Source organism: Neolamprologus brichardi, chromosome 1 (genome assembly GCF_056152115.1).
Source record: "Neolamprologus brichardi isolate AB-2024 chromosome 1, ASM5615211v1, whole genome shotgun sequence".
NCBI lineage: Eukaryota > Metazoa > Chordata > Actinopteri > Cichliformes > Cichlidae > Neolamprologus > Neolamprologus brichardi.
The window spans coordinates 14,707,130-14,727,546 of record NC_142104.1 but is presented as its reverse complement, the minus strand read 5'-3'; the positions used below and the strand labels follow the sequence as shown (position 1 = coordinate 14,727,546).

Genomic DNA, 20,417 nt, shown 5'->3' with positions numbered 1-20,417 from the left:
CATACCATGCAATGGGTAATTGTGCTGCAGAGAAAATAGCTGCACTATTTAACAGCCGAGACATGTAAACACTTTGCATTACATTTTGAATCCACTACCTTAAAAGAGCTCTAATTTACAGACAGAAATGTCAAAAATGTTACAACTATCCCCGGTCTCCCCTACTGGAGAGAAAGAAATAAAATGAATCCACGCATCTTTTTTTCCGTGCCACATGTGAAGGTTATTTATAGCGTTGATATAGCAGAATTAAGGTTAATAGATATTAATTAAGCCAAGCATCTCCTTATGTTTGCGATTATAATGTCTAGACATTGTTCTTTTTGCAGAATACACAATACACAGACCACTTTAAATCCATAATGCATGTATTTCTGCACTTCCTGCTCAGGTTGCTGAAATATTAACTCTCTTAAAGCCGTGGAGTGTTTTCTGTCAGGAATTATTGTCAACCCTCTTTGAAATAGCGAGGGACGGGAGCTGTGAGTTTCAGGTGCTGAGGGGGGACGTTGGGTCTGCGCCACGCTGGGGTTTTTGCTCCATTGGTGCTTCACTTCATTATTTAAGAAGCTTCAGGGGTGAAATTTCAGGTCAGTGTAGGCAATCTCATCTCAGCACGTCAGCAAAATAAAACACCATCAACTTCATCATAGATGGGAGTAATTCATATTTACTGATCAATATAAACACAAGTCGGCCAAGCTAAAGATGTCCCAAGATTCACGTGTGCTGGCTTTGGTTAACCTGGACATATTCAGCGGTTTTTTGGCTCTTAACCTTAAACCCCAAATGGGCCACAAATCTGTACTTTCAGCTTTACAAATGACTGAACAATTTCATCTGGGTACCTTAGCTTTAGTGGGAACTATTTTCAGATGTGCGCTAACACACATTTGAGCAGTTTGTAAGAATGCTTCATCTGGAAATAAGTCCACAGTTATTGGAACAGATTAACATCTCACCGAGTGCTGCACTGATGTGTTTAAAGGCATTTGTGGAAACAGTGGAGGTCTATCATTTCATCGTTTCCCACTACAGAAAAAATAACCTGCCGTGAGGTAAAGTTTGCTTATCGTTTTTTATGCGCTTCTGTGGGTTTGCCACTGATTTTGGGCCCACTGTGATGGAAAAATGACAACTTTTGCGAGGCTTGTTGTTCCAATTTTGGTAATGATTGAAAAAAATAATAACAATCATGCCCTTAATTCAGTTCAACATCAGTTCATCGACAGCTTTTAGGTGAGTCCTCAATTTATTTTTTTATTTTTATTTTTAGCTAGGTGTCGCGTTCTGATGAACATGATCAGAAATCAGCACAATAGCAAAAAGCTGATTTGTGCTCGTTTTGGTGGAGAGTTTCAGTGTTTTAATATCTAGGAAAAGACCTGCATGACGTGGACGTGGTCTTTCTCTTTCACCCTCTTGTCTGTCTGCTGCTTCAGGGCACCTTCACTCAGTGTAGGTTTTTGGTCAGGACACAAATCCCTCATTATTTCCGTGTTTTCTTTGTGAGGGTATTTGTGTGTATGTGTGTGTTACATAAGACAACTGTTCATGTGGTGATAATCAAATCATTCCCATGACTAACTCAAGTGGAACTGAGGGCCTCTCAGACTCATCCTGTATGCAGATGTCACTCTCTCCCTCCACGCTCTCTTTCTGTCTCCATGTGTGTTTATTCTCCTCTGTCTCTGTTTTTCTCCTCCCACCTCTAAACTGTTCTTTTCTTCTGCTTTGCTGCACTTTTCTTTTTCACTTTGTCTCATGCACACTCTCTCCCTCTGGCTCTTCATTTGCCATTTCTATTTCTGTCTGCCTCTGAACCTTTACTATACCTTTTTCTATAAGGAAAAAATCCTTTAAGAGTATCTTGAAGTCAAACCAGCCTCATGACTGACCTTTTTCTCGTAGCTGACATACACTCACTACTCACTTGTGCCCCGTTTTTCCTTTTAAATTGCCTTCCTTCTTCGTGCAGTAGTTTCAGCAAGGTTCTGAAAACATTCCTCTGAGACTTTGGTCCGTATTGACATGGCTGCATCTCACAGTTGTTGCACATTTGTCAGCTGCACACCCATAATGACAAACTCCTGTTCCACCGTGTCCCTGTGGTCATAGAGATGGAAATGGTCAGCATAAAAAGCAGCCTGAACGTTTTAATACAAGGCAGGAGCCATGCTTTCGTGTTTTTTCGCCAAATTCTGACCTGACCATGCAAATGTCACAGCAGAAATTGAGACTCCTCAGATCAGGAAGCGGCCTCCTAATTTTCCATTGTTCAGTTTTGGTGATCCTGCATGAACTTACAGGTGTGGTTGTCTGCTGCTGTAGCCGATCTGCTTCAAGGTTTAAAGTGTTGTGTGTTCAGAGATGCGATATTTGAGTTACTGTTGCTATTCTATCAGCTTAAAGCAGGCTGTGACCTCTGGCACCAAAACAAAATGCTGCTCACTAGATATTTTCTCTTTTCTAGAGATGGTTTTGTGGAAAAATTCCAGTAGATCATCTGAAGTACTCAGAACAGCCTGTTTGGCACCAACAAACATCCAATATTCAAATTCACTTATGTGTGCCATGTGATTTATATGTTAACAAGCAGCTGATGGGGTGTAACTAATGAGGTGACCTGTGAGTGCATATATTTAGAAATTTAAGTAAACATAAAAATTTTTTTTTATTGTAAATGTCTTCTTTTGGCCAACCTGCGGTACCTACACAGGCTGTGGCAGGACTTTTTTCTCTGGCATGTTTCTCGTCTTCAAATCCATACAAAGTTGTTTTAAATGATTATATACATTATTATGGGGAGCACTGAATGGTTTAATTAGTATGACTCATCGATGACCTTCAGAAGAATGCCAGCGGGAGATTTTGGACTGATCGACAGCATTCATTTCCATCACAATGAAAACACAGAGTAAGACTTGTGGAATCAATACTGCCCACTGCAACTGTTCTGGCACCATGTTGTAGCCCAAAGCCTCCTTTAAGAGACTTAAGGGAAGAAAAAAAAAACAACATAACATGTTTTTTTGGTGAATCTGTTTGGACAGAAGCAATTTTATCCACTATTGTTTTCACTCTTAGTCTGTGTCATCATGGCAAGAATGAGGACCTGGATACCCACTACAGCAAGAACCACCACAAACATCAGTGTATGCATTTTGTCAACCTATTACAGCTTCTTTTATTTTACTGAATATGTGAATTTTAAATTGGGTCACCTTCACTAAACACGTTCCGTCTATTGTCTTCTGCTTATCTGAGGTTGGACCGTGCTGGAAGCATGCTAAGGCAAGGAATTCCAGACATCCTTAACCCCAGCCACACTCTCCAGTTGGGAGAAGAACACAGGAAAGCCAATATATGTGTCCATTGAGTTCTGGGTCTACTCTGGGATTTCCACCGTTAGGTGTTCCAAGGTTTTTAAGATGCGGAACGCCACCGTCACAAAATGCAAACATTTGACTGATTTTTCAAGTGAATCGTATTTGTATTTAAAAATAAATAAATAAATAAAAAGCTTCAGGCAATGCTATGACACTTACTTAAATAAGTATAAATTACATTTAATCCCTTTAGTTATATCATCACATCCCCCACTGCATTAAATGCATTAGTAGTGCCATAGCATTCCACCACACAAGGTAGAGTTCATCTGACTTTCTCGACCCAGTCATGCAGCCGTGTGTGTTGCTGTCATCTCTTCACAGACCCACTCAGCGTGGTTACATAATGGCTGCTGCTCCTGTGGCCCCAGAGCCAGTGGAGGGTGAAGAAGGACTTAATGAGAGCTATTGGTGCGCACTGACAACTCTGCACTGAACTCTACGGACTCTGTGGCCGGACACCACGAGAAACCAGGCAAACCAAGAGTTAACTACCCCCCAAAAATATATATTTTATTGTTCAAACATGAGAATTTATCTTCAAATCACGTCCGGCTTTATGAAAACTGTAAAATCTGTTGTAGTTTAGTAAAAAATGCTGCACATAACACTGTAGTTGGAAAAAGCACAACAGCAGGATGGTGTGCTCAAATGCATAGTCTGCAGGAGGATGTTCGCTCACAGTTTAGTTATTTTAATTGGTCCTTTTTGTTTGACCGGACAATTAAATTGACAGTTTGATCACTTTTAATATCTTTAATTTGCTTTAAGAAACCCTGATACAGCGAGTGCCATATAAAGGCCAAGGTGAGTACAAACAGCAGGTTACAGAATCCAAGCCGGTCAGCTGTGAACAGGCAAGTCAGGGTTAGAGAGGTCATAAACTCAGCAGTCAGTGCAGGAGGCTGAAAATGAAAGAGGAAAACAAGCTTTCACAGCCCTACGCAGACGAGGAAGTCTCACGCCTTCCACAAATTAACAAAAAAAAAAAAAGAAAAAAAAGAACAGGAGTTAACAACAAGACTTAAAAACAACCTCGTTGATTAAAAAAAAAAGAAAAAAAAGGGCAAATCAGTGGAGTACAAGAGCACAAAATATCAGACCTAAGAAAACAATGAACAACTTTGTCTCCTTACAGTAAAACTCAATCAGGGGGGAAAAAAATGTATATGAATCCATTTCCACACATGCACTTCAGCCCTGGACTTCTAGACATAACCCAGCAGAGGAGAAAGAACAACACAAATATCTGATGCAGTCGGATCAGACGTTAACTCGTCTTTACTTTTCTGTGTGCTCCCAAGTAAAAAGTCTATGTGACGCTGGACTGTGCCGACTGAAGTTTGCACCTCTGACCCAAAAGGAACATTTCCACATTTCCAGTAGTGCGAATGAATCTGAAGCAGACCATTTCCTGCTGTGTGCTACATGTGAGAAAGGAAGACTGTGGAAAATATTCTGACTGGACTCAGGAGTTCATGTGTGGAAAGTCTTAAGATACTGAGCCGGCTTTCTCACAAAACAAACTCGGCGATTACCGACCGATTCTCCACGATGAAACAGAAAGGCGCTCTAAACTTCGGATAGTCACACGCATAAATTAAGAAATAAATACAACACATTTCGTTTAAATGCAGAGTTAGAAAATAATCTGAGCACACTGAGTAAGAGTAAAAACAACAACAACACAAATACGCAGCTTTTACACCCTTTATCTTTGTAGCGTCTTCATGGCTGACGTTCGTAAGCGCCAACTTTAGCTTTTTGAGGTCACGATATTACTGTAAGCAGGCAGGGACGAGAGGGGTGAGCCTTACAATGTGTCGGGCAGTTTGAAAAAGCATAAAAAAAATACAAGTGGGAAAATACTGTTTGTTATTGCTCTCGATCTGAGTTACCTCAAAAAGTTAACGCCATCAAAACTGTTTGCATAAAAACACAAAACTCTCACCTTAATCATCTTAAACTCACTTGAAATTACTCGGCCGTAGCTGATTTCACACGTTAAAGAAAAAGCAAAAATAGTCTATAGTCAAGCCCAGCATCATCCCAATGAAGAGTAAATTATTTTAATCATATATTTAAAAAAAGAAAGGTCAAAAATGACTTTTATTAAGGCAAGAAGTTGTATCCTCCCAAAGTTGCAGGATCTGTTCGCTTCTCTATCGTTATTCTTCTATTCTCCAAAGATATGTACTCACGAATCCCAACATACACACAAAACAACAAAACGAGTGTTCAGTGTTGCTACAGTGACACAGACTCAACCCAGAACAACGTATCCTGAGATCTACAGTAGTAAACTGACTTCAGACCAGCTCTACAGACTTATTCTCCAAGCTGTCACTGTCCATCATTTGCCATCTACTGTCTCTGATGTCACTGTGAGAAGTGAGCCCAGACAGTTTATGATTGGCGACAGCCACAAAGCAGGCCAGCGAAGTCTCTAAAAAGCAGTCAGTCATGATCTCCTCAGAAAAAAAAGAAGAAAATAATATAAAGAGTCAACTTGTATCTCTTGACAGTTAAGATAAAACACTAGTTAGTTCAGTGTCAGCTCGTTTAATGGCCTTGGCTGAGCAGACTTGGCAAAGTGAATACTTAATAAAAACCGACTGAGATACAGAGCTCTGAGAGTCTAAAGGAGAGCACATATTGTTTTATTGCTTTGAATTATCTGCTTCTCAGCAGCTTTTGTCTGGTCCTAACTCCATCTAAAGGTTGTAAATTTTACATAGGACCCACATTCAGCTGTGGGACACACCAAGTCTCCATACTGAGCAGGTGAACAAGTTTCCCTTTCCATCTAAAGTCATCCCAAGGAACAAAAGATGAGCTCCAATTCCTATTTTGTGGCTTGAATTGTTGAAAGGCCATCTCTACTGCAGGACTTGGATGACATCAGAAGAGGTATTATTACTGCTGGTTAATATTAAATTAATTAAGGCTTGATGAATGAGATCGTCTCTCCTTACAGCTTAGAGGAGAAACCATCTTAGTTTGTTAACGTGAAAACAAGCAGCCTTTTAAAAATTGGTTAACTGTTCTTATTTGGACGTCTCTCCAGAGGATGTCGTTTCTTGTTTCAGTTCTTCCTTTGCGGCTACTTGTGTCCATAGAGCTGTAGGTCGAGCCGGACCCACACTTCCCCTGTTGGGACCTCGTGCAGCAGAAGCCGACGCGTCGCTGGTCCCTTGTTCTCCAACTCTTTCTTTATGGTCGCCACTGGAACCTCGGTCCGGCCCAGGAACTCTGACACGAGAAAACAGAACAGCACATGAGTTCGGAGAAAGTTATATTTATTTATTTTTTTGTTTTTAAAGAAGAAAACCATGTTTAACTTTTTATACTTTTTGTAATTATCCTGTGTACAGTTTAACTAAAATATTCACCAACAACAGCCAACGTTTAACCAGTGGGGGTGTTGAGACAGTTTCAGTGACACATGGGATGCTCTTTTAAGTTTTAATATTTCTTTCAAACCCTACACCAGTGTGTTCAACTAATTTCACACAGTTTTTGCCCCCCCCCCCCCCCCCCCCCCCCCCCCCCCGATTGATCCATGTGCTGGTGAGGACCTCTGACCTCGTGTTTGACACTCCCACCCTACACCCATGTCTTAAGAGGATTAGTCATTCTGCCACTGAATAAAATAACCATTTATCTATTTTCTACAGCTTATCCGTGTCATGGGGGCAGGAGGCACACCTAGCCCTCCCTGTCCTTAGCTACCTCCTCAAGCTTATGTGAGGCATTCCCAAGCCAGAGCAGAGAAATAATCTGTCAGCTGTGTCCTTGGTTTGTCCTGGGGCTACGTCCTGGTAGTTCACTGTGGCGGGGTGTGGTTTGTGGCTTAGCTGCAGGGGAGGGGTAGAGCAGTGGGCTCAGGGAGTGTCGGGGGAGGCTGGGAACAGCCAGTAATCGTCATCTAACCATGCCTCCTCTATTTCAGGAGGATGCCGTAACCCGGAGAAGAGGGCAGTTCAGACAGGAAGCTAATGCTAGCAAGTGTGCCGACCCAGCTCAGAGGGGAGAGTTGCTGGAAAGTGACTCAGTTGTAGATGAATTTATAGAGAAAGTTGCCGTAAATAAACACTTAGCTTGCTCCATGACGTGTTGGGTCTCCATTTCATAGTTTGTGTTCAGGAGGCATCTTAATCAGACGACTTAACCAGCTCTAGCTATCCACAACCTTAAACTTTCAGTTGTGACTCAGAGATAGTGACCGTAGGTGAAGGTGGGAATGTAGACTGAAGTGTAAAACAGCAGCATTACTTTCACGGCCAGTTCTCTCTTCACCACAACAGACCGGTACAGCATCCACACTGATCTCCCACTCCACCCTCTCCTCACTCAAAGACAAGACCCCCAAGATACTTTTCTACACTTGGAGCAGCAGCTCATTCCCAACCTGGAGTGGGAACTCCACTGTTTTCTTACAAACAAGTGTTAATAATAATTTAATTTGTATACATTTACACCATAATCTAACTATTTTATGGGCTTTTAAGGAAAGAGTTCTGAACAAACTTTAGCAATATTAATAAAATGAAATAATGTAATTAGCCGGTAGCTAACCGTCTGGTGAAAACTGGTCTTTTTCGTTGATGGTGATGCAGAGGACGTCCTGGTAGATGTCTTTGATGTGAAACTGACAGTTGAAGTTCCATTTGGGGTTCAGGGTGTCGTTGATTGTTCTGGATGTGAAGATCTGAGCTCCCATGGTCACTTCACAGTAAGGGTTACTTTTACCTGCAGAAGGGAAAGACAGCAGACAGGCATGAGGAGGATGTAGGAGCAGGTAAAGAGAAGGCAAGTTGAGGATTGATTCAGATCGTCAAAAAAAAAAGGGAAAAAGGAGAGTCAAGGAAAAAAGGAAGAAATAAAAATAAAAGTGTAAAAGTATAAAACAAAGGAAAAAAAAGCTGATGATTTGTTTTTAGTGCATTCATGCTCACCGTTGGGTTTTGCTGCCTTGAGTTCAGTGGCTTCTAGGATGGTGACGAGCAGTCTGCCGATTCCACTGCCTTTCATAGAGCGTGCTGTAAACACGTGCACAGAAAGCTTAAATGATTATTTGAGATTATCGCGTTTAGGTGACGCGAATGTGGCTCTTGGAGTGTAGACACAAACCTTGATAAACCTTTTCCCTTTTTTTCTTTTCAGTCTCAATAAATTCCTCAGACGCCACCTTAATCTTCTGAACCCACGCCGTCCTGAAAAACACAAACACGCAAGCATTCGTAAAAGCCACCGATTCACTGGCACATTTCTCTGTGTGCACATACCGTTCATTAATGTTGTCTGTTCTGAGCATGTAGACTTTGTCAATGTGTGAGATGTGGAAGATGGGCTCATCGCTGGAAGGATCTGGAAGCTTGACCAGAGCTTCGTTCAGGAGGATGGGCTACAGGAAACACAAGATGAAACACGGTCGGGCACAAACACAAAATCTAACGTTGCCTCAAAGGAGGAGATTTCCACTCATGTGCATCTCTTACCGGTTTGTAGATTTTTAGCTGTACATTATTCTTGTTGCTGAACAGTTTATCAGGTCCAGATGAGGTGAACTGTTTAGCCGCGTACGTTAAAAGCAGGAAGTCGTTAAAGAGGAAAGCCCAGAGTTCCTTGCTGCTCTTTGCCTTGTACAACTGTGAACATAGAGTGATACACCCGCACATGTATGATTAAACATTTAAAAAACTAACAACATTAACTGATTTACTTTCACAAATCTTCAGCAAAACACGACTTTAAATTATTTAAAGCTTACTGGTGTCTGAAGATTTTACTTTGTGGTATGAGGCTTGTAACCAGTAACCATTAGGGTTCAAATTTCATCATCCGTTATGCCCCATCATGCCAGCCTCTTAATACTCTTCTCTTCTGAATATGAGAACCTGCAGTGAAACTCACCTTGCCGCTGTGGAGCAGTTTTCTGGGGCCCAAACAGTTGGTAAGGGAATTAAAGACCAAATGCTGTAAAAAGCGAGAAAGTTTAAAACAACGTTTCAATGTTTTCACATAAAGATCCAAGAAGGAAAAACCATAAATCTCAATACCTCGACAGGACCGTCACAATTAATGTGGCTCTGAATCCACTCCAGTCTGTCGGAGTTCTCCTTCTCTCTTACACCCTCGTTCACCTGCACAAGGTAATCGCCCAGAAACACCACATCAGATTCAACCACAACACAGAGACTTTCTAATTAAGCGACTCACTGGGTTCATTAATAAAGGAAATGATGATCATAAAAACCTGTTTACAGAGCTCCTCCGCCCTCTCCAGCGCCTCTTTCAAAGAACCTCGGTCAGCATGGCCCTCTGCAGTGCACTCCAGGATCTGCACAAGTAAATACACTAATAAGCTAATCGCGCTCACATTTGACGTTAATTTTATTAACAGCTATTTTCCGTCACTAAAGAGTGTCTTTCATTGGATACTCTGTCGATGAACATGCACTGTAAAGATATTGGAGCGTAATTTTGACTACTTCTGGCAGTGGAAGCTGATACCTGGCGCAGAATGAGAGCTTACCGTGATAACTTCTGATCACTTCCCTGAATGTAAAGCTCTGGCTGAAAATACTCTCCGGGGAGAACATTCATACTTAAAGTAAAAGTATCATAGAACTGGAAAAAAGTGCTTGCATAGTCCATCACTCTCCACACCCTTATAAATTCTGTTGTTGTATATTAATGTGAGTGTAAATATTTAAAACAGCTAACAATAAAATAATAGATACAATTATGACAGAATTTATAAAACAACCAGAAAGTCAAATGCAGCCAGTTAAGGCCACACTTTAAAGTCAGACATGCTCGTGAAAACGACGCCCTACGTTTTTGATGTGCAGTGGGTAGCGAGTGATCCTCTGCATTGGTTTCAGCAGGAAGCTGGACAGCGGCATTCCTTTACACCTGTAGTCTGTGGCGATTTTCTAAGAGAAAAAAGACAACATTAAAAGATTAACAGATACATTCTTGTCTTTCAACAAAACCGGAACCCCTAAAATTCCCAAACTCTAAATGGAAAACATGAAGCTCTCATTGGAAGCGGACAAGATGTGGGAATCCCTCCTACCCTCATGAAGTCCTTAAAGTCTGAATCATTGTCAGTGCGAGTCTGCAGCAGCGTGGCGCCGTTGAACTGGCATGAGCAGAAACGGATGTAGGGCTGCATGTGGGACAGCTCGGCAGCCAGGATATCTCCAATCATCCCCACTGGATTGTTCTCTCCACCCGTCTTCTTACGAACGCGGAGCGCCCTGCACACATACACAAGACAAACCCCCAACATGCTTTTTTACACTGACAAAAATCTGCACAAACACTCTTCACAACATTTCCTCACGCTATCAGAAACACTGTCGCCTCTGCTCTGCCCGCAAGATATTTACTTGACAAATTTTGAGTTGCAGGCCAGCAGTTCCTTCCAGTTGACAAAAATCATGTTCATCTCTGACTCATTCAGCCGGCCCGACACAGACATGGGCTTGTAGAAAACCTACACAAGTAGAGGAAAAAGTCACAAATATTACAAAACACACCAAGTCCCAACTCACACACACACAACACAGTAATTACTGCAGCGTGTAACTTTTCTTGGTGTGATTTTTGAGAATGCTACTTTTTGCTTTTACATGTATTATTCAGCAGATTTGTGTGAAATTACCTCCAGCACTATCTGCAAATCTTCCACATATTTTTCCTCAGTTTCTATCAGCTCATGGATGTAACCTTGCCTCTTCTTCTCTTGAGGGCTCAGTGAATCCAGGCTGTTCAAGTCCGCACACCCTGCAAAACAGGAGCAACACCCAGAGGAGAGGTTTGCATGAAAAAGAAAACAAACCAACCAGTCCATCCACTTCAACAAAACCCACAAATGACTGCTTGTACCGATAGCCCAGGTTTGCGTTTACTGCCTCCTGCTGGAAGTGTCTGCACAGGAAAACAAAAATGATTCCCTCTGTACCCTCTCATACATTACTTTCAGAAAGGTTTAAAAAAAAAAAAGAAAAAAAAAAGGAGGTGGCAGACGACAACCGTCTAACACACACTTACCTGATACAGGGCGCCCATTCATCCACTGTGAGGATCCCATGCAAACTGACTGCTCATCCCCTATAAACTCCTTTCTTTCCTCTCCCTCTCTTGTTTCACTCTCATCTGCTGTGTCATCCCAAAGGTTTAGAAAGTGAAATCTGTTCTGTGAATCCATTGCTACGACTGATTGTAGCTGTCTGGCTGTTTGCTCAGTGTGATTGTACTCTGCCTCTCCTGTCAGGTTTGGCTCTTTCTGTGCCGTTATCTTCTTGCTGGGATAAATCTGTTTGTACCAAAACAGGAAAGGAAGTTCTTTTTTTTCCCCACCCTTGAATGGGGGGGAAAAAAAAGGTGGATAAACCTGACCTTCTCCTATTTTTCTGCACCTTCATCCATTAATAATAAGTCTGTGGATATTCACATGTTTTTAGATAAGGTAGCCCAGTACAGGTTAGCCAAAGTCACATGGATAACATTAAACAAAAGCAGAGAAACAAATCCAAACTATTCAAGAAGCAATCCTTTGGGACTAAATTACAAATCAGATCCATGCATGTAAACAGAAGAAAAAAAAAAAAAAAAAAATCACAAAAACAAGGTGAGATGGTTTTCATCTATCCGGTCATCTTAATCGTGTGGATTTTATTGAACATGTAAACACTGAGCACTACTCACACACACAATCTTTATTTTATTTATTTTATTTCAGATTCAGAAAATATATACCAGACAGATCTTGGATCACCTTTGTAGCACAAATGCTTGGTATATCTTTAAAGTCAGTGCAAACACTGTTAGTGTTGTTCTCTATGGCAGCCTTTCACCTGAAATCCCAACAAATAAACTGTGATAAAACAAATACAGGATCTCCCCACCCCCAAAAACATAACAAACCCTTTAACAATGATTAGCTCTTCTTGCATTAGAGGTCATCAAACTCTTTTGTACCATTTCTAATTTCTCCCTGGAGTCAGTGCACCAAGAGAGCATCCACAGGATATAAAGTCTTTCACCCATTGATCTGAATTTATCCCCAATCCCAACATTAACCAGTACCTCTTTATTTATTTTAATATGTAACCTGTGGTTAACACTATCAGCAGACATGCACTCACTCCCCTCCACAATAAAATCACCCTGAGCAGCAGCAGAAAAGCAGCATTCATTAATATAAAGTGCAGCGCTCATCTTTAAATATCACCCCTAAAAACAAGGCTTACTGTAATACCCTTTTTACACATGCACTGCAGTCCTGAACTTTTCTAGACCTTAACTATGTGAAAATGCAAAATCCAAGTGCAGCTGGATTGAACATAAACTGGTCTTTAACCAGATGGTTGTACCATCAACTGAAACAAAACACCTATAACACCTTATTAAATGCAAATGAATCATCAGGTTGTTATGACACTGAAACTTTGAATCACTAAAGTGGAAAAAGTATTGACAAAAACCATCTAAAGATGAAGTTGTGGCCATTGAAAGGATTAAACTGACACTAGTTAACTCTGAGAAAGCAAAAGAAAACATGAAATTATTGCTTTTAGATATATGGACTTATTAGTTTCACACTTTGGTTAGGTTTAGGATAAACAAACCGGTTTAGCACTGTAAAACCAAAAACAAACAAACAAACGAAACCCATAAAAAACAAACAAACAAAAAACTTTTTCCCAGTTATAAGACAGAGACATCACAAAAATGTGATTGGACACTTGATGTTTGTAGGAATAACACCAGCAGAGAGATAACAGACAGCGCAAACACATCTGAAGGAAACTATTTTCTGTTGTGTGCTACAAGAAAGAAAGAAAACTTCAAGGCACAACATTTCAATCTGGAGTTCATGCGTGACAACAGGCCATGTCTTTAATGGTTTACACACTCTAAAGCCGTTTTCCCACATGAACTTTGGGAAATTTAACAAGAATTAAGTCAGAATATTTTCCTTTCTCACATGTAGCACACTCAAGGAAATATTTTTCTTCAGATGCGTCCATATTTGGTGTGGTTTAAGTGAGTGAACTGCCTGTAAAGAGCATGCAGGAGGTAAAAACATGACACCCACCATCAGCTTTGCAGTTTGCACCATCTAATGCACCTCGGTGAGGCAAGTCCTAGAAACGTTTGCTGCTGTAGTCTAAGTTTGATGCAGATATGCTCATACTGGATTCTTTGTTCCCTTTTTGGTTCACTTTCATTAAGACAGCAGGTCAGACTTTATAACATTTCACTGGAAGGACAGCAGCCTGACCTTTTCAATCCTCCTCAAAATTATTCACATTTTTGAGGTTTATCATGATCTCAGTCTTTAGTATAAAACAAGAGTTAAGGCAGCTGCAGTAACACTTTACCATCATGTCTGATTAAAGACACATCTCTGAGGAACAGTTAGGTTTGTGTGAGCAGAACTCCAGAAACTGGAGTACGAAAAAATTACGGAAAAAAGAGAAACATATGACAGAGACAGGTTTGAGCTGAATGACGGAGGAAATGTGTCTACCGAAGGAAGAAGAAGCCACAGAGAAACCCACTATCACTCAGCGTCATCTTTTACAATAAAAAACAGAACCGAAGGAACCAAAAAGTCACAGAATCACCACAAAGAGTCATGAAAAACTAGCTTCACTCCCAAGTTAATTTACTCAAGCCCCCCTCATTTTTAATTTTTCACCTGCTGCGTGAGTTTGTCTTAAATATAGTGAACAAAATGAAATTTGCTTAGTGGGAGAAGTTAGAAGATAAGTGTCCAATCACTTCAGCCCGTCAGAGCAGAGTGTGATAGTGGGTCTCTCTGAAGTCAGGAGGTGGAGAGGGAGAAGAGGTGGAGGAGGAAGAGTCTTTCTACCACCCTAAAAAGAGAAACAAACGAAGAACAAGAGAGAGGGAGAAATACAGATTGGGAGGGGGGAAGACGGTCAGTGTAAAGAAAAGTGTGACAGACGAGCTGATAATAAACTATCAAGGGTCGTAGATAGGCAGGTACGGGTAAATGAACAAACACTTAAGAATAGTTAGTCATACAGGTTTGAAGCAACATGGAAGAGAGATTTACATACACTGCTGACTGGGGTCAACATCCGTCGTGGTCATCTGAACATAATTGGTGGGGAACAATCCAGTAACCCCGTTGGATTCTCCTTTCCACCAGTCAGGGTCACTCTTGTCTAAAACGTTGATCAGTTGCCCTTTAGAGAAGCTCATCTCTTCCCCATTGGCGGCTGTGTAATCATATATGGCGATCACCTGGCAGACTGAATATGAAGAGGACAGTGAGGTTATTATTTTTGCCTAGTCCACGCTGGTATTTTATTAATGCTGTAAAAAGCATGCTGCTTTGACTTTTGCCCTCCCTCAGTGACTTAAAGTGGTGTCTGTGTGTGTCTGCGTTACCTGGTTGAGGTGCTGGTGTGGACTTGCCACTGCTGGATTCCAGTACTTTAACATGAGTAGCAGGGAACCAGCCCTTCTGACGCTTTTTACCACGAGCCTGCAGTCAGAAAATACAAACAGTCACTGGCTTTCAGTGAGGTTTTAATCAGACTCACAATTTTTTTTTCAAAGTTCATGATTGCTTGAGTGTTATGCCAAAAAAAAGGAATGTTTATGTCCGAGCAAATAATCATTTAATTTTTTCTCTGAAAGAAAAAAAAACACCTCTGCTAGTCAGAATCAATAAAACAGACCTCTCAGTCTGCTTTTCACTGCTGGTACCTTTTAGAAGCTTTTGGTTAAATTATCTAACAAATAATGTGATTTGCTGCACAGTTCATTTTACTAACACAATATCCAGCGAGTAGTTGTGTACAATACTGCAAAACTTGGTACTGATTTGAACCAAGTAAATAGGCCCAGTATCACCGATACCAAGTATCTTTGAACAAGGCGGATGGGCATGCTGGGAACTGTAATGTGCAGGAATGTGGAAAATGTGCAGGAACCTGTTGACATCAACTCTGCAACAGTTTGTGTGATCATTGTGTGTTTGTTGTCCAGCAGTATAATAAATTATGTTTAGCAAAGAAAAAGATAAAAGTGGTTCTCTAAGGAGAAACGTAGGCAGAATGAGTACAGCCACAACTTTGGAGATGAGTGTTGTCAATGACTTTGTTGAGTGCAAGGCCTGAAAGATGAAGATGAGTGACTGAAACACTTCTTATATGTTGAAAATATGTACTCATAGTGGAATATGTGTGTGTGAAATATCTATAAGCTAAATAATGAGGAATTTTATAAATGAGTGTGCTTGTTTTACGGTGACCCATCCACTCAGTCTGTGAGGACCTGTGGTTAATGGGCTTCTCACCGTTGTTCATGCTTATAGACATTCGAGTTGTCTTTGTGCCTTTGTGTCAGCAAGGATGAATCTGTTTTGGGCTTGTGGTAGCCTAGTTTTTTTAAAAAAAAAAAAAGACTATAACTTGATAAACCCCTAAACGCTGACCTGCAGTTCACCAAGCCACCAGCCTGAGACATCCTTGCTGAGGATGAGGATGAGCTGGCCATTTTCCAGATTCAGCTGCTCAGGACCAGTAGAAGTGTGAGGTCTAGTAACCTGAGCGACCTCTGTGGACATAAAACACAAACTTATTTCAGAAAAATGTACAATCAGGACTTCAACAAAACATGTTTGAAATTTAGAACGTTACCTTGCTTTTTCTTTCCAGATGTGCTCGATGTCTGAAAATAAAAGATGGGTTTATATTTTAGTATGTGTTCTTTTATAACCCTTTATGTTATAATGCAATCTATTATGAAATTGTCACAAACTGAAGTCTTAAATAAGACCTTCCCAAATTATTTATTGCAGCAGACCAGTTCATGCCCCGTGTGTGTTATGTTGAGTGTTCTTACATCTGTCTCTTTAGGTTTGACGTAGTTGTTGGGGAAGACGCCCGTGCGGTTTCCTATCGAGCCGTTCCACCACTCTCCATCTCTCTTGCTCACCAGGATCACATCTCCCTCTTTGAATGTCAGATCACCGGACTGCGGAGACTCGTAGGTGTACAAGGCCACAAATTCTGGAAAAGAAAAAGAATCAAAAAGACTAGAACACAACAATACAGCTATAGGCCCACGTGTTGTTTACATCGATAAACTAACCTCCATTATAGTCCAATTAAAAGAGTCAACAAATCCTGAATGATAGCAGATGAACAGTAATGTTGAATTTTGAATGAAGCATATATTATCTAAATAAATGTGAAAAGCTAAACAAATCGACAGCAAGAAGGGAAAAAATTGTGTAGTTAAGGCTGCTCAATCATTTAATCTTTATAAAATGTTAAAATATAATCCCAAAAAGTTGATTCTGTTCATCTGGACGTTGAGTTTTCAGTGGGAGAAACGTTTCGTCGCTTATCCAAGTGACTTCTTCAAACAGACTGCATACAGTTTGGACTCTTAGTTGTATTCGATATCAGGAAGCGCAGTTTACATTTCACAAGACTTTTTTACTTTACCTTCAAGCTGCAGGCTGTCCCCATCAGGAACATCAGCAGAGGAGCTCTTCACACTGTAAAGACAGAGAGACAATATTACAGTACATACATGCATACTAGTCTGGCAATCCACCCATGTATCTCCCAAAACCTACGCAAAGTTTAACTAAAGAAATGCAAACCTTTCTAGTCATTGGGGAATCTGCTCAGGCCTTCGTAAACCTGCTGTCTCATTGTTTTGGTCACCAGCCAAATGTCACAAACACAGATGAACCTGCACTTGACTGACTAGTAAATCAAGAGCTTAAACTTCAGGCTCAGGTTCCTACAATACCAGCTGGAATCAAAGTGCATATCCTGCTGCACCTGTGAATGTAGGTGACTGGTCATGTTATCGTGTGGCTTGTCTTGACTGATTTAGTTTGAGATAATGGCACCAAACTTTACATATGGAAGGCACACAGGTATGTGCTTCAGATTACAGAGTTTTTGCAAATTAATGGAGATTAATTAATTTAACAAAAGACAATGAAGTATGTTTTTCTGTTTTACTGATTTTACATAAGTACATAAAGCCAACGTTCCCACCATACAACAGGCCGTCTAAATCAGGCTGGCCAACCCTTAAAAACATATCTCCTTATGTTTACATTTGATTGAACGTGAAAGGTAAAAAGCTGTATTTTTCATATGATCACTAAGACTTGAATTCAACCTCGTGTCAGTAGTGAATAATGTTCATTCACACAGGAATTTTCTGCTTATTAGTGGTCTAAAAGAGGTCTAAATTATACAAAGTGTACAACCTTAGATTGTCATGAAGGCTGACATTCAGATTAAATCTGCTTCAAAACCAAAAGTTAAAATGTTAAAATGATTAATGTTAAACAAGAAGAGATGTCTTTTACCCTTTTATACATATATATAGTGATTTTAATAAGAGTGATATAGTAATAAGAGTCATTTTTAAAGAGTAAACCATAATAAACCAAATATTAACATTTTTGCAGCCTGAATTACTCTTTAAGCTGCGTATTTCATTACAGTAAAGTTTCAGGAAGAAAGTGTCTCCTAAAAGGAAAGGAAAAAAAAATCATTCACAATGAGGCTTGTTAGTATTATCACAAACTAAAATAACAGGAAGCGTTTCCATTTCCAAGGCTATAAAAGACTGTTGAGATTTTGAATCCAAATCCAAGATCCAAGAAGGAAAAATCTGCTAATGTCTTAGAAAAAGTAAAGATCCACACATAAGTACTTACTTTGAACCCTCATCTTCTCCAATAGGTTTCACATATGTTTTAGGGAACCAGCCCTGTTCGTCGTTCAGTTTTCCCAGCCACCAGTTCTCCTGCTGCTCCAATACCTGAATCACATCGTCCTTATTAAAGTTCAGATGACTATCTGTCTTTGCTGTCCAGGAACAGAGCGCCTGGGCTAACAGGGTACCCACCACCCGCTGATGAAAAGATAACAGCACAGAGAGGTTGAACCTATCCACATAATAATTATACAGTTGTAAGGAGCAGTAAGTGCTGTGTGAAGCCCTCACCTGTTCCTGACTCTCAGAAGTTGCAGGGTTTGGAGAATGTGTTGGTGTGAAGGCGGATTTTGTCCCGGACACTTTGGCAGCCTTAAGAGCATTACTAAGCTGTGACTGCAGCGGTAGTTTAGCAGGAGGAGCAGGAGCAGTGCTATCAGCTGTATTCGATGGGCCCACTCTCTCGACGTAGCTCTCTGGGAACCAGCCCATCGTCCCCTGCTTGCTGCCATACAGCCAGCCTTCTTCTCGCTCTGTCGTCTCATCAACCTGAGCAGAGGAGAGAAGGTTTGAGACAGGAAAGTTAAAAGCTGAGGGTCAAAAAACAACAACAACAGAAAAAAAAAAGAAAAAAGAAAAGAAAAGAGTGAAGCCCTGATTTTATTCCTACCTCGATGATGTCATCTGCTTCCAGGCTGAGCTCTTCGTTGTTTCGTGCAGTAAATGGGTAGACTGCTTTGAAGGATGTGAGCGATGCTGACTTCCTGTGCTGCTTGGCCCTCGGCTGCCCACCTGTAGCACCAAATCAGACATCATAAAGTGAAGTGATCCAAACAAAGACAACAGAAGCTGATAAAGGTTTCAAAACATGCAACTGTCCCTCACACCTTTCCGCTCCTCCAGCCCTCTCAGCAGAGCTTGAATATCAATCTTCCCTCCTGTTTTTGGTGGTTGCTGCTGCTGCTTCTGCTGACGAGACGCCTCCTCCTTCCGCTTTCTCTCCTCTTCAGCTTTCCTTCTCTGTTCTTCCTCCTCCTTTCTCTTCCTCTCCTCTTCTGCCCTTTTTCTCTCCTCCTCACGCCTCTTCCTCTCCTCCTCCTGCTGCTGATGAAGCCTTCTCCTCTCTTCTTCCCGCTTCCTCTTCTCCTCCTCCTCCTGCTTTCGCCTTTCCTCTGCGTCTCGGAAAGCTGCTTCAGCAGCCCTCTGTCTTCTCCTCTCCTCCTCCTCTCTCTCCCTTCGGCGCTCCTCTTCCCAACGCACCTCTTCTAACCTTTTCCGCTCCTCCTCTAACCTCTTCCTCTCCTCCTCCTCCCTTCTGCGTCGTTCCTCCTCTTCTCTCCTTCTCTTCTCCTCCTGCCTCCTCTCCTCCTCCAGTTTTCTCCTCTCTTCTTCTAGCTTCCTCTTCTCCTCCTCCAGCTTTCGCCTCTCCTCCTCCTGCCTCCGCCTCTCTGCTTGGTGCTGGCGCTCTTCTTCTTCTCTTTTCCTTCTCTCCTCTTCCTCTCGTTTTCTCCGCTCTGCCTCCTCCCTTGCTCTGAGCTCTCGTTCTGCCTGCTCCTTGGCAGCCTGGATGAGAGCCTGTCTCTGTCTCTCCTCCTCTTCCCTCTGTTTGGCCTCCCTCTCTTCCTGAAGCTTTCTCTGACGCTCCCTTTCCATCCTAATACGCCTGTAAGTGAGAAAAAAAACAAGCTTTAAAAGTCTGAACATTAAAATGAAAAAATTATTTGTGATGATGTGAGAAAATATTCAAAACAACCAAGCTATTTCTCACAACCACCAATATATCAGGGTGCACCACACCTTCCACCCCAGCCCAGAAGAATTTGAGACCTAAATCACATCAGAGGACTGGAAATGTGCCCAGTGGAGTTTATAAGGCATACACACCTCAAATTAACGCACTATTAACTGGTCATTATGAATTTAACTATTACTAAGTTAAACTGATATAAAGATAACTGAAGAAAAGGCAGAAAGATTTAAATGTTTTGAGAAGAGGCCATGTAGGAAAAATATCTCAAAAGTTAATCCAAAGCTATTTGAACTGGTTTGAAGAACATAATTACAAAAACCTTCTGAGGACAAACAGAAGATGCTCGCCATGGCACGGGAACCTTTTCTAGGCTAAAAGTTTTGGATCTACTAAAGTGTCAATCTCAGCGCAAATTGTTTGATATGGATCCTGCATATTTTGGGGTTTTGTTTTTTGAACTGATGACATTATTTTCATCTCAGAATTGTGTGCATTATCAGTATATGGAGTTGTTACATTTTTTTCTATTG

General features: G+C 41.1%; 1 protein-coding gene across 3 annotated transcripts in view; it reads right to left on the bottom strand.

Annotated features, from left to right (window-relative positions):
- Positions 1–4,098: 4,098 nt before the first annotated feature.
- The window catches only part of itsn2b (intersectin 2b), a 35,020-nt gene continuing 18,701 nt past the window's right edge, over positions 4,099–20,417 (bottom strand). For 2 of the 3 annotated variants that reach the window (XM_087835374.1, XM_035906857.2), the window contains 23 exons: positions 19,025–19,800; positions 18,808–18,929; positions 18,429–18,686; positions 18,139–18,335; positions 16,898–16,950; positions 16,290–16,456; positions 16,085–16,115; positions 15,880–16,001; positions 14,829–14,925; positions 14,495–14,689; positions 11,065–11,186; positions 10,790–10,896; positions 10,474–10,657; positions 10,232–10,330; positions 9,649–9,732; positions 9,452–9,535; positions 9,306–9,368; positions 8,891–9,040; positions 8,678–8,796; positions 8,523–8,605; positions 8,348–8,431; positions 7,968–8,141; positions 4,099–6,641 (listed from right to left, as the gene is read on the bottom strand). In XM_087835374.1, coding sequence (XP_087691500.1) covers positions 6,493–6,641; positions 7,968–8,141; positions 8,348–8,431; positions 8,523–8,605; positions 8,678–8,796; positions 8,891–9,040; positions 9,306–9,368; positions 9,452–9,535; positions 9,649–9,732; positions 10,232–10,330; positions 10,474–10,657; positions 10,790–10,896; positions 11,065–11,186; positions 14,495–14,689; positions 14,829–14,925; positions 15,880–16,001; positions 16,085–16,115; positions 16,290–16,456; positions 16,898–16,950; positions 18,139–18,335; positions 18,429–18,686; positions 18,808–18,929; positions 19,025–19,800 — 3,520 coding nt within the window. In that variant the 3' untranslated portion in view covers positions 4,099–6,492. The remainder of the gene's footprint in view (positions 6,642–7,967; positions 8,142–8,347; positions 8,432–8,522; positions 8,606–8,677; positions 8,797–8,890; positions 9,041–9,305; positions 9,369–9,451; positions 9,536–9,648; positions 9,733–10,231; positions 10,331–10,473; positions 10,658–10,789; positions 10,897–11,064; positions 11,187–14,494; positions 14,690–14,828; positions 14,926–15,879; positions 16,002–16,084; positions 16,116–16,289; positions 16,457–16,897; positions 16,951–18,138; positions 18,336–18,428; positions 18,687–18,807; positions 18,930–19,024; positions 19,801–20,417) is intronic. The other variant, XM_035906879.2, reaches the window with a different exon arrangement.